Below are 14,447 nucleotides of genomic sequence, written 5' to 3' on the forward strand. Positions count from 1 at the left end.
AGTACACTGACAGGAAAAAACATACAAAACTTCACTGAACTTCAAGCTCACTTTATATATAAGGGGATAAACACAGACAGGAATGGATACTATTTTTCAAAAATTCTTTCCTCCTGACAGACCTCCCACAATCATTCCCACCATTCAATACAAGTGATAGGCATTCATATATAAAAAGTTAAAGCTGAGAACATTGTAAATAGCCAAAGTAAATCTTTCAGCTTTGCTAATGTAACTTTTGACAGCTGGTATTAACTTTCAGGAGAAAACTTCAATACTATTTTTACATAGATTTGTGATTTTTTTTTTCTTTAAATTGTGCCTGCTTTAGATCAAAGACAACTACAAGACTTTATTAGCACTGTTCAGCCCTTATGACCTCTTCTGGGTTTTCAGAAGAAAGTCTGCCTCCAAGTTCCAGTTCATCATTGAATAGTGCTCTGAAATATTAGCCAGGATTAAGAGATTACGAATTAACTGGGAAGACTTAAAGAGTATAAACTTGAACCTCCTTCTCTTTTAGGAAATAAAGTACTACTTATGCAAACAAAACTTAGGCTAATTAAGTATTTTTAGCACAGATTTCTAAATTTATATTTAAGCTACTATAATTGCAGAAAGATGTAGTATTAAGATATTTAGTATTACAAGTACAAGCTCTTAACTGTCATGAAGCGTTAACTTTATTTAGTTGCATATCCTCCCCCAAACTTTAAACAAGTTATCCCTTCAGCTAATCACCTGTTTTAATTATCTTTGTCATTTATACAGCTTGCTCTGCCTTTGTCATAGTCTTGAGAACCCTCGGTCACTTATAATTGAAATGCTTTTGCTCTGAGAGAAATTAAACTACAACTACTCCAACCTGACACACACACAGGCACCTTAAGCAGCCTACACTAGGAGGATTTCAAAAAAATCCATTAGTCTTCTCATTGCTACTACACCTCACAGCCTGGCTACAAAGCCTGCTTATCCTCCAACAATGAGAAGCACCTTTTCTAAACAGTAATTCAATGCAAGTTTCTTACAGAGTGCCTGCCTCAGCTACAGAAGCACACACAACGAAGTACACATCTACCTGCTTGTGTCTAGGAAAAATGAAACGGTTATTTAGTTTCTTTGGACACGTCTCTTCAATATCTCAAAGTCAGCCTAGATGAACAGGAACAGTTCAAGCACAATTCAGGTTGTATAGTGACAGATTTAAATTGGTGGGGATGGGGGCATACAAGTCTGTATTATTGCTGCAAAAGCAGGATGCAAGTCCCAGAGAAAGCACCTAACACAAATGAAACCCAACTACTCACTTTGATAAAAGAACACTTCTTTGTATTCTGTTGCAGTCATAAAGTCCCCTGAGTCACCAGGCACTGCTAGGGAAATGTAAAAACATGGAAAATGTTCAGTTGTCTGGAGAGTATCCAGCATTACAAGTAATTGCACAAGGAACTCCAGTACTAGAAGTGGTAACAAACTGCTGTTACCAGTTGCTGTCACCAGGTGAAATGTCTCCCCTCCAAACAGAATTTGAGCCTGTAGATCAGTGGTCTCCAAACTTATTTTTAATCACACACCACACCAGTGAAAAGATATTTTAGCATGCACCCCAGATACATGTCCTACTGTACTAATATCACATACATTATAAAACATACATAATATATAAACACAAAAATAGGAGTTTTAAATGGATTAAATAAAATAATTTTAAAATACTGTTTATCTTTATTAATAGTACAAAATACTTTCTTCCCACACCCCAATGAACTGTCTTCTACACCCTCACGAGATGTGCACCCTATTTTAGAGACCACTGCTGTAGGTGGCTAAATGCATGCCACAAGCTGTTAAATGCATTTCAACCACCTGAAATTTGAATCACCTCCTCAGCCCTCCCACAAACCTGTAAATACCATTCAGACAAGTGACCAGCAGTGACTCTTAAAATGCAAGTAGGCACTAAGCCACTGAAGCTCAGTGGTTCTGGGTGGGTTTTTTTTATTTTGGAATTTCAATTTATTCTTCTACACTGCTCAAGTCCTCTACTAGCACACACATAGTTTCTCAGAAGACACTAAGGTAAGGAAAGAATATCTTTTATCCCTCCAAAAGTAACAACACTGTACTAATTAATATTATTACAGATTAACACACATTCCCACTTTCAGCTGGTATTTCAACAAAGCTCAAGTTTGTGGGTATACCCTTAAAGCTAGGAAAGCAGTAGGCTGTCTATATTTTCTTTTAATCTGATTTACTTTGTAAGAGGGAAATCATCAGAAAGGCAAGAGTTTTTATTCAAACCTACTTACAAAACTGTCAGCCTAAACACTATGTTCACTCATTCTGAAGATACGCGGTTTTAAAATTTTGCTCAACAGTTACAGCTATATCCTAAAGAGAATGCAAGAAAGCTACCCCATCCTCAAAAGATTTTTTGATTACATTAATTAAAAAAGATAAACATTAATTGAGCAGAAGTATGTCACAATTATGAAAAAGTTTTATTTATCACTGAACTGATGTTAATGCTTCCTAAGCACCATGAGAGAAAGGTTTTCCTTCACTGTCACTTTTTCTTTTCATTCCATAATTAACTTTCCTCTCTGACTGCCCAACTAATCAAATTCAAAGCAGAAAAAAATTATGGATTGGGAACAACCAATTCAAACACAAAATAAGAGAGTTATACTCAAAACTTGACATGTGTTTCAAGAACAGAAAGTAAAGGATTTCATGCCACACAGCTTTTTTTTTAACTGTTGGGGAAAAATTGACTAATCAAATGACAAGAAGCAATATATCATTCAACCACCACTGGAAGACATAGAATCACTGAACGGTTTGGGTTGGAAGGGACCTTAAAGACCATCCCACTCCACCCCCCACCACAGGCAGGGACACCTGCCACCGGACCAATTGCCCCCAGCCCCATCCAGCCCAGCCTTGAGCACCCCCAGGGATGGGGCACGTACCACCTCTCTGGGCAGCCTGTGCCAGCGCCTCACCACCCTCAGGGGGAAGAATTTCTCCCTAGTATCTAATCTCAATGTCCCCTCTTTCAGCTTAAAGCCATTCCCCCTTGTCTTGTTGCCACACATCCTTGTAACAAGCCCCTCCCCGGCTTTCCTGTCGGCCCCTTTAGGTGCTGGGAGCTGCCCTAAGGTCTCCCCGGAGCCTTCCCTTCTCCGCGCTGAGCAACCCCAGCTCTCCCAGCCTGTCCTGGTAGGAGAGGGGCTCCAGCCCTCCGGTCATCTTCGTGGCCTCCCCTGGTCACATCAGCGTAGGGAAAAACTTAAGCATTAGTCATATGTGGGAAAGTTGCCGTTTTTCCTAAACTGAGAAACGGACAAGGAGAAAACAAACTGGAAGTTAACAATTAATGTCAGATCAGCACATTTGCCACTTACATTTTGCAACTACCTCTTGGGCAAGGTCATATACTTTTAAATTTGCTCAGAATTCTGTTTTGCACAGTGCTGGCACTTTATACCATTTATTTCAGCATCTCAGTATGATCTTGCTTACGATCCCTAACATTTTATCAGAAATAAAGACTTAACTACAGTACTCAAAATAGACCATAAGTTTTCACACTCAAAATGCCTTGTTTTCAGTTTTTCAAAGACACAATGAACACTGTTTCAGGGCTTCCATTCAAGTAAGATTTCTCCCTTATAAGGAAAACCTAAGTGTTCAAATGGAACTCAATTAATTTCAATTCAGCTTTCAGGGGAAAAAAAAAAAAACAAACACAAACAACCTCTCTCATGTTTTATTGGGGGAGGAATTACAGATGTTTGGAACAAGAATATAAAACCGATCATTGAGTATCAATGTTCCTGTTTACTAAAGCAAAGCTTTCATAAAAAAAGGGTTTTGCACTATTTCCAAATTCCTTCCCTAGAAATCTGCCCAACAACTTCTTCTCTTCTTGACACTCCATTCCTACTAGCTTCCTATGAAGACCTGGGAAATGCAATGATTTTGACAAAGAAGGATATAATTAGAATATGATCAGCTGATAGAAGTGATGACTATCAGCTGGAAGCCTTAACTCCACAGACAGGAATCCGAGCACTTCACAAAAGGTTTAAGCAGAGGGAGAAGAAGAAACCTGCAAATACCCATAGGAACATCCCTCCTCAATGGACTGTTTTCATGTTCTATCTTACAACAAGTATTGTCTCCTGGGTAAGTTTTCTGCAAATGATTCTTGTAAGAATAAGTGATATGGCTAAACCACAACTGAAGATAAACTGGGAAAAGGTTGTTGTTGTTTAATAAATAGGAGAGCGGGTTTTCAAGAAATACAGATTTAGTTGTGCATGTGAATTTCTTAATTAGAGTAACCATACACACTTTTATAACAAATCCAGAACAGTTGATGAACTACTATAAATGCGATTTTAATAAGTTTAACACTTGATGAGAAGCAAATTTTGAATTACCCAGTTTGTATCTTTTTCTCTCAAAACCTCTACGTATATTAAAAATTCACGTTCTTTATAACATGAATCATGAAGCCTCTGAACACTGACAAAAAAAAACCCCTCTTGTCACTAGTCACAAATCTTTGAGACATCTGAGGGGAAAAAAGTACAGTCTGCCAAACTGTGAGCCTTGAGTCTTAATACACAACCCTAGCATAATGGTTTTCTGAAACACAAATTCACTATTTAATAAAGCTACAAATTAAGACCTGTTTGATATTGCACTGAAGAACTTGCTTCTAAAAGAAAATTCCAAACCATCTGAGAAGTCTCACAGTTTGAGGGAAGTATTTAGTGGAAGTTACTGTAAAGTCCTTTGACATCTCAGGGCTCCTGGTGGACCTCCCATACAGCACAGCAGTTTGGAAGCGAACCAAGAGAAAACATTCTCTTGTTTTCAGCCTCACTCTTTTGTTACCAGCAAGCAGCCCACTGCCCACCACATCACTTCCTAAAGTTACCCAACGCTGTCTGGTCTTAAATTTACACCCTCCAGCTTAAACTACAGCATTAACCATTCTTTCTGTGGTGTAACTTCAGCAACATAAGGTCTCTTCTGTATGCTTAATAGTATCAATTAAAGACCATTAAAATATTTTTTTTAAAAAAAAATCACATTCCAATCAACAACAGTTGTTTTGAAAGAACATAAGTGGCATAAGAACACAAATGGTCACCTTTTCCTACAGTTCAGTTGAAAACTTAAGTCACTTAAAATGCTAAAGTTTCTTTACACATACAACTGAAATATCACCCACACTGTTAAACTGTGAAAGAACCTAGTAAGAACAACAGTATTCACAGATCAAAAAACCACAAGACATTGATACAGATGCAAACCCTTCTTAGTTTAAAGGCTGCTACCTGTCAGTGCCTTCTGTTCTAAGTATTTCAGTTGCAGTTACTGTGCCATTGCCTATTCATTATTTAGTTAATACTAGCCCAAAGACATGTCTGACCTCTGCAGCAAAATATAAACCACAAAAATCCACCTGAATTACAGATCCACTTTAATCGGAGGGGGGGAGGGGGGGGGAGGGAATGTCCAGGAGCAACAGCATATCAAACTTAAGAGGTTTTTCATGTATTTATTTCAAACCTGAAATGTTTTCAGTGTGAGCAGTAATCCAAGTCACCTATGCATTTGAGCTGGGATAAGTTTGCCATTTCCAGATGTCTTGATATAAGGAAAAGGGGAAGAAAAAAAAGGGGGGGACCAGGAACACTCTTGTTACATTCAATTCATATAGTCATCTGCTACTAAGACGCATCAAGAAACCAAAGGAACATCTCACTTCAACATTTATTTAATTTTCACCAGGTTAGGATAGAGCATACTACGACCCACTGAAGTCTCAGGTTTAGGTTTACTATGCTCTGTAAAGAGAATCATGGATGGAATTAAAAAGTAGATCTTAATGAAAGTAGAAAATTTCTCTCTGGTAAAGAAATTTGAGGATCTCACCTCACAGCCAGAAGCTACAAAATTGACTAATGTATGTAATATTCTGTCAGATGAAGGGATATACAGCACCCCACTCCTTTCCCCTAGTCATCTCTGCTCTCTTCTGTGAGAGGGTACAAGCAACAACAGCGATCTAACTGCTCAAGATTTTTTAAGCATACATTCTTGCTGGGTTGCAGCTAATACGGATCAGTTCTGACATCTGGTTTGTCACATACGTCACAAGTATGTTGTGCTGACAGCTAAGTGTACAGAAAAGAGGGAATAGAATGAGCAGGCAAAGGTGAGAAACAGTTCAGCAACCACTGTAGCTAAAGAGTGTCAAAAAACAGTTTGAGGTTCCTTATGAAGTAACCTGAAATAGGGAGGTAATTTTTCTGAAGCTACAACTGCCTCCTCAGGAATTCGTTTTCCAGAATAGACAGGCAGTTTCAAGACATACTGCTGAAATTCAGGAAGTCAGTTTGGTATGAAATACTTCATTTGGTAGCACGAGTTAGCAGCACTCAGGCCATCATCCCTCAGCACCATGCTTAGGACTGTTCTGTAGTCTTAAACCTACTGATAAACCTATTGATACCAGTGGCATTGCTCCTTACGCTATTCATAAGGTCTTCACTTGAGCACATACAGGCACTGGACTTCAAACAAAGGAACTGCTCTTCTGCTCCAGTCTACAATCATGAGGAACAGCTTGGGAATTCTGACATGCAATTCCTACATGCCTCCTGTAATGCCTTTGAGGAGTAAGGCATGCGCACGTAGTTAGAATATTAGATGGCCTTACGATTCATGATTCAGAGAAGATTTCACACATCAGACTATGACACCCAACCTGAAATCTGTCCCCTGATCCTCTGAAAATAGTATGGCAACATGTCTCATTAAAAGTATTCAAGAGTCATTGCTTTAGTTGCTGATTCACAACCATTTATAACAGATGAAAATCAGTACCGTAATACTAATTTCCTAAAGCGTTTAAAACAAACAAGTGCTCGTTTGGCTGTAGTTACAACTCCAGAGGTAAGGCACACCTTACCACCACCTTACTCTCACAGCCCAAGGCAACCAAGTCTTCAGGCATGAAGTCCCCAAAAGCTATGTTATAATAATTCCAGTCTATGTATCACTTCATCTCATGTTTTGGGTTTTTTCCTCCAGGGTGGTGGGAACCAGCATTATTACTAGTACTACTATTCCCAATCCTATTCAATATGGCACTACTGCCCAAAGTATTATTGACAAATACAATGGTAATATAAGTTTTCACCCCATAGTCTCATTCCTTCTTCTGCTGATAAGCAAATTGCAAGAAGTCAGCGTTTTCACTTTTGCTCGTTCCTATATATCTATCTACATGCATATATAAATAAATAACTTATACTAACAATATCAATAAAACAATGTTTGTGATCTGTGTAGAACTACCAATCAGGAACAGCCAAGCCGAGCATAAACAGAGTAAACCAAGAGTGAAATTCCAATCAAGATCTGAAGTAAAATATTTAAAGCACAGGTGAACAACCCATGTTTTTTCACTACACTAAGGAAAAAAGTATACTGTAGACAGCTAAATTCCTAACAAAATCTATGATGCCAAAATGATTCATGGATTTCCTGCAGGTGACTCATTAGTGCTTTCACTTCAGAGAAAAAAACCACCAGAAACATCTTGTAAACACAGGCAGACATCCTTTAAACTAGGGCCAGCCTCAGACTTTGCTTACAGCAAATATTTACCAAGTTATTTTTGCCTTTTTTAATTCAAGCTGTTCTCTCCATGATTTGAAGAGGTCACAAATCCAGCTTTCAAGATGAGCAGATTTCTGAGCATGCCTTTACAGCTGAAGGAGGAGAGTATTACAGACCTTAGCATCAGCTCTTTAGGTTCAGACCCATCACATAAAGCAGTACTTTGCAAGGTTTGCCAATATTATCTATTTCAGCCCCTGAATGTATAAAGATTAATTCAGAACAGCCTCTGTGGGGCAGAATAAAACCAAGGGCTCCAAAACCAAGTAAAGACACAGTTACATTATAGCCTTTTGACAGACTACTAAACATGTCAACAAACACAAGTTATGACTTTGCTTTTTTTAATATGGCACTGACTCATCACACAGTAATCCATTTACTCATATCCGGACAGTGGCCTTGATTATAAATGGTCAAATGCAATAAAATTGTAAACTTAAGGATATCCAGCTTTGTTTTAATACAAGCAAGAGCTACCGATCAAAGAAATACTTCTTGCAAAAGAACTGTTTCTTTCTTGGGCTTATTTTCAACATATTAAGGTATTTCATTTCACAGCCCTAGAGCCCACTTTCAGTAAGATGATCCACAGATAGGGTTGGACAAACAAAACTACAGACATTGAAATGGGAAAGCATGACTAACAATCAAGAGTTTGAAGCAGACTAAGAGAATTCAGTGTCATATTACCTTTCATTAATCTGTAGGTCACATACAATAGGGATCACATGCATACTGACTGAAAATTTAAAAGGTAGGCTAAGGACAAAATGCTGCTGAGCAGCACGCAGATAAACTGCTGGGCACTGGCAAAGCCTCCATGAAGTTAATGGTCTTCAAAAGAAAAAAAAAAAAAAAAAAATCACAGCAATGGCTGCATGAAAACAAGCAACTGAATGCTTTTAAAATTAAAGCCTTCAAACGCTATCTCCAGAACTGCAGTTCACTAGTCTGCCTTTATTACTCTGGGTCCAGTAAGAGCTTTTATGCCTAGGCAGATTATTATAACCATCGCAAATCTAAAACTGATAGTTGGGGTTTTCCCCTCCCTGTAAAAAACATGTATTCCATTGACTAGCAATATTGTTTGCTAACATAACATCAAGTATTTTATAAGGTGATTGATAAATCAAAGTGTTACTGGACTTTGAACCATAAGTAAAGCTGCTGGACAAAAGTCACATTAACTTGAGATGGACTGTAATTTTATCTAAAGGATGTGAACAAGTTGCACTGACAAGACATGACTCAAGTATGAAAACATAGCACAAGAAAGACCAGTATGAAAAACAGTTTTTTGGATAAATACAGATAACAATGGTATTTGATGTTTACATAGAAAGTTCTTCCAGTCAGTCAAAAAAAGCTGAAGCATACTGTACTCAGCCAACCTGGCCATACGCATGCTTAACTGGCTTTTTTGGCGTAACACAGATCCCAGTGGAACCTGTCACATATTTGGTGAAGCATCTAGCTATTCTGAGTATTTTTAACTTCTACACAAGTACACAATACTCCTTTACATCTAAGCTACATGTATTACTCAAAGCAAGCCGATTTCTAGGGATGGTATTTCATTTTACAGGCACCTTTACTGACTAAGCTCTCCAGCAGGGTCTTGTAATTAGCACTGCTGCAAAATTTCCATTAACATAACTCGGTATATCTGCAGGTTTTGTTCCTACTGCCGTCTCTTCAGCCTGACAGTAACACACATCGTCCTCCCCTGCGATTGTCAGCTATGCTACCTATAACCGCTAGAAGAACTGGAGAACATCTCCCAAGTATAGACACCTGTTCAGTTCCTCCTGGAAGGGGGGACCAGGGACTGCGTTTATCCAAAGATGCGCTCACCACTCAGAGACACTTGCAAGCATCACTTACATAAGGCTGGCACCAACACAAGATGGCCCTTCTGATTTACGGATGCTCCCATCACGGTGACCAGATGCCTCCCAACGTTACCGACTACCGGGCTGCGCGGGCAGCCCCACTGTCGTGCACAAAGATAAACACCCCGCGCAAGGATGCGGACGAACCCGCAGGAGGCGCTTCTCCCGCCGGGCCACCGGCGCCGGGACACGGGTGACCTCCCGCCCCGCGGCTTGGCCCCGCGCACCGGGCACGGCGGCGGCCCGGGCTCGCCCCGCGGGGGCTAAGGGAAGGCGGCCGGTCCCGCCCGCGGAGGGCCGAGGTCCGCAGGACCGACCACCGCCGCCGCCGCCGCCCCCCACCCACCCTCAGCCGCGGCTCGGCACCGCCGCCCGCCGCGGTCCCCTCAGGGGGCAGCGCCGCCGCCCTTCCCCTCAGCGCGCTGCCACCGGTCCCTCCCGCCAGCGGCCCCCGGCGAGGGCGCCCCGGGCGGGTGGGTCGCGGCCCGCCTTGCCTCACACAGGAAGCGGGCACGGAGGCGCGCCCCGCCGGCCCCAGCAGCCCCGGCCCCGGGGGCTCACCGGCTCTCAGCTGCAGGCTGCCGTCCCGCCGGCTGCACCACAGCGCCCGCTCCCCGCTCTGCAGGATGTAGTGGTCCTTGGCTTGGAACAGCTCCATCCCCGCACGCCGCCGCCCTCCGTGCCGCCGCCGGGAGGGAGGGAGGGAGGGAGGGAGGGTGGGTGAGCGGGGCGCTCCCGCCGCTCCGCAGCCGCGCGGCTCCCGCGCGCGCACGCCGAGCCGAAAGTGGGAGGGCCGGGCTGGGGCGCGCTCCCGAGCCGAACGCGGGGGCGCGCAGGCGCGCTGCCGCAGAGAGCCCAGCGGGTCCCGGCCAAGGGCGCTTCCTCGGCCGGCTGGGCACGAACCGCGGTTCCGGCCCCGCCGCCGCACGTGACGCTGCCCGTCAATGCCTCGCTGCGCGCTTAAAGGAGGAACGCGGCGGTGGGCGGGGCTTGCGAGGGGCGGGGCTCCCGCTGCTGCCCGCCCCGCGGCGCTCCCTTCAGGCCGCTGCCCTCAGCTGGGGCCCGCAGGGGCACCGGGAAGGGGGGGCACACCGGGCCGGGCTGAGGCGCAGCGGTGAGGGGGGAGGTGGTGGTGGTGACGGTGAACGGTGACACTGCCCTCTCCTCCGCCGCGGGGGAAACCGGCAACAACCGCCGGGACGGGCTGGGGCTGTGGGAGAGGCGCGTACCGTCCCCTCAGCGCCGGCGCTGCCCAGCCTCGCCGCTCTCCCGCCGGGGGTGAGGGCAGCCCGGCCTGGCTCCCGGGTGGCCCCGGCGCTCCTCGGCCCGTGCTCGCCGGTTGCTGGGGCCTGGAGGGGCGCCGGGCCCCTGGGGGCCTGGAAGCCTTCGAGCAGCACAAGCTGCAGAGCCGCGGGAGGTTCTAGCCAGCGGCCGCAGAGGAAGCGGTGGCAGCCAAGCCTGTATCCCCCAAGGGAACAACTCTAATAATCGGTGGAAGCAGGCAGGAATTGATACACCATAGCAGCTAGTGAGGAAAGGCGAGCTCGACACCATAGCACAGGGCTCGTTATGATGTTAAGTACTGTCACAGAAAGGAGCACCCCGTGGTACACGGCTAGTTACACCCTCTCTCTTCTCTCCAGGAAACACTGGGAAGTGTACCAGCAAACTCCCACTGCTACAGACCCTTACCAGCCACTTCTCCAGAGCTTTTGTTGGTTTACAGAAACTGAAGTTCTGCTCCCTATAAAACTGAAGTAGAAATGGACATAAACAAAAAGCATCCCATCGTGCGTACAGCCATTTGGAGGGCTGCTTGGTTTGTTGAAAGGTCCTCAGTGTATCTTGAAAATCAATGGTGCATGCAAGTAAGTATTTTTACATAGTACCAGAAAACCAATTTTCTCATCTTTTTATTTATTTCCATCTACACTTCTTTCTTAAAAGAATGATCAGGGTGGTGGGGTTTTTTTAAGTCTCTAGGCAGCCTTTGTATTAATTTTGAATGAAGTTTATTATTTTTTCTTTCAAATATATGGACTGATCTTATAAGGTCTCATGTTGGTTTTTTTCTTTTAAGTACACTTAAATAGTGTAGGAATTCTATGAATGGAACTGAACTCTATCTGATTTGATAACAGATGCTAGTGTCTCTTAACATTTTCCCCAAGGCAGCTATGCAAAACGATGCACTATTCTTTCTTGGCTACAGATCCCAATTTTGAAAATGCTGTGCATTGTGAATGCCCTGCAGCTTCCAGCGTAGCGCTGTCCTGCCCAATTCTTGTATGTAACAGTCAAAGCCACTGGCAGAATGCTAGTCAATCAGATCACTCCTGCAGGTACTGGAAAAGACAGGGGTTTAAATGGCTTCTCAGCATTTCAATAAATACATCTCTTTTGAATTCCCTCTTAATTTTCCCATAAGGACAATGTCAAGTATTTTCAAAGGCATATGAAATGTACACAGAAACACAGCACAGGGATGGATTGCTCCACAGCTTGCTTCCTAGCAGAACAACATAGTGCTGTTTTCTCACTTGTAAATTAAATACATTTATAATGCCATAAAATGAAGCCTAGCCCAGGCGGAGAAGGCAACTGTGAAATTTCATGTCAAATGAATAGATAGCAGAGCTGTGATTCCAATGGGACTTATTTTCTGTTTGTAACTGAAAGCTCCTGGTGTGTGGAAGTCTGTGTCTGTCGGTTTTAGCTGCCTAAAGCAAAGGGTGAGGAGCACCAAGAGTCTCAGATTTTTCAAATGCTCAGCTCAGTAAATCCTTGCTGCAGCTTCTCCTGGAAAGAAGTCACTCTTGTGTCTCTGCAAGGAAGCTTGCAATTGACAGCTGAAAGAGATTCTTGAGTTTTGTTTTTCTCCTTTGCCTCTTCCCTGCCTTGCACCATAAGCAGGGCAGAGGGACAGCAGTTTAGTTAGATGATGAGTCACAGGCAGCAGGTGTCTTAGTGGCAGTAGCTGCAACATTCCCCTTTTCACAGAGGAATGTGTAAAACCTTCGTGAAGAAATAAATTTGAGAATTATTTGAGGCCATGATTTGCTAAGATGGGAGGTGAGGCCAGTTTTTGAGAAGTTAACTCTCCATAGGTAGAAGAATCTCCTTTAGCTGTCAGTTGTACACAGCTGCCTGCCTGAAATATTTTGTCGTTGTTTTCCGGGCAGTGCAAATAAACATTATATTCAGTGCTGCCATTCCTTCATTGTGTAAATGTAAACATGTGACTTTTACATACACATTGTATTAATTATCTGAGAAACCCATAAAGACTTTAACTAAGATGATGAATATTTTAAGAACAAACAATCAATGTTTGATTGTTTGAACATTAAGAAATGTCCTGCCTCCTGCTATGGACTCCACCCACTCAGTTCAAGTGGCTCCATGAACGGTTGACTTGGCGTTTGTCACACAACAGGACAGTGGGAATCTCCAGCTGGGACATGGGAACTAGCAGCTGAGGGTGCTGAGGTCTATTCTGTCAGCGGCAGGTCCGTTTTAGCTATTTCCCTCCCCTGCCAGAGGTTTCCGCTTCCCTTTTGTCATACCAAATCTAGAGTTCCTTTGGGCACACTCTAGCTGGGAGCACTGAAGCCTCTGCTGACAGAGAGGGATGGACTGCTGGGGGGGTAGCCTTCGCAACTGGCAAAGGAAAAGATTTACCAATTATTAATGAACTGCCTACCGTTGAACAGCGCTACCTTTGTGTTGGGTTTGCATGGCAAGGGGGACTACAGGGTGGCGGCTGCCGGCGCCTCCCCCCGGCCCGCGGAGCCCCCGGCAGCCGCTCCCAGCCGGGCCCGCCGCTGGCCACGGCCCAGCCCAGCGCCGCGGGGGCGCGTTTCACAGCGGGGCACAACCCGCCCGGGGACCCCGGCGGCGGGGAGCGGGGCGAGAGCGGGGGAGGGACGGTGCCGCGGGCACCCGAGGCTGGGCCGGGGGAGCTCCGGCGCCGCAGCAGCGGTTCCCCCCACCCGCGGGGCAGGGCAGCCCCCGGCCGGGCAGGCGGCGCCCCTCGGCCCACGGAGCCGGCGGGGGAGCAGCTCCCCGCCGGGGCAGGGGGTGCGGGCGGGGGCCGTGCCCCGCGGGCAGCCCGCGCTGGAGCGGCTCCCGGCAGGGCCTGTGGCGCCGCGGGGAGCGGAGGCCGGGCCGGGCCGGGGGCGAGTGTGAGGAGCTGCCCGGAGCGGCCGGCGCGGCAGCGGCGCTGAGCGGAGCGCGGCCCCTGCCCGCCCAGGGGGTGCCCGGGGGGAGGCCGGGCCGCAACCGGCGGGGGCAGTGTCCTGAGATTGGGTTTTCATTTCTCGTTACCCTACTCTTATTTGGATTGGTAAAAAATTAATTTCCCCAAGTCAAGCCTGTTTGCCCATGACAGTAACTGGTAAGCAAGCTCTCCCTGCCCCCATCCCGACCCATGAGCCTTTCGCTGTGTTTTCTCGCCCCTCTCCAGCTGAGGAGGGCGGTGATGGGTGGAACGGCTCCGGTGGGCGCCTGACGTCCCAGGGATGGGCTGCTGGGAAGGTTAGCCTCCTCGACTCACAAAGACTAAGATTTACCAATTATTATTAAACTACCTGCCACTGAATAGCCCTACTTTCAAACCATTCTTTGAAAAGATCGGTTTCTTTCTCATACGATGTTTCTCTATTACTGTATTTTTCATACATACTAGTTACGCTACAAAACATGTGAGTAAAAGACATTAAGAAATGAGAAATCTCCTTATTAAATGTTAACATTCCAGACCCAGGCAAGAGCTTGATTTTGGAAGGTGCTAAGTGTCCAGTCTAAAAAAGCATTTGAGTGAATGCATGACTTTTGATG

At 45.0% G+C, this 14,447-nt stretch overlaps 1 protein-coding gene across 1 annotated transcript in view; it reads right to left on the reverse strand.

Moving 5' to 3' along the window:
* INPP5F (inositol polyphosphate-5-phosphatase F) overlaps positions 1-10,519 on the reverse strand; it is a 44,648-nt gene extending 34,129 nt beyond the window's left edge. The window contains exon 1 of the mRNA XM_055720338.1: positions 10,170-10,519. Coding sequence (XP_055576313.1) covers positions 10,170-10,266 — 97 coding nt within the window. The 5' untranslated portion in view covers positions 10,267-10,519. The remainder of the gene's footprint in view (positions 1-10,169) is intronic.
* Between the last annotated feature and the right edge of the window lie 3,928 nt (positions 10,520-14,447).

Source organism: Falco cherrug, chromosome 9 (assembly GCF_023634085.1).
Source record: "Falco cherrug isolate bFalChe1 chromosome 9, bFalChe1.pri, whole genome shotgun sequence".
Classification (NCBI taxonomy): Eukaryota; Metazoa; Chordata; class Aves; order Falconiformes; family Falconidae; genus Falco; species Falco cherrug.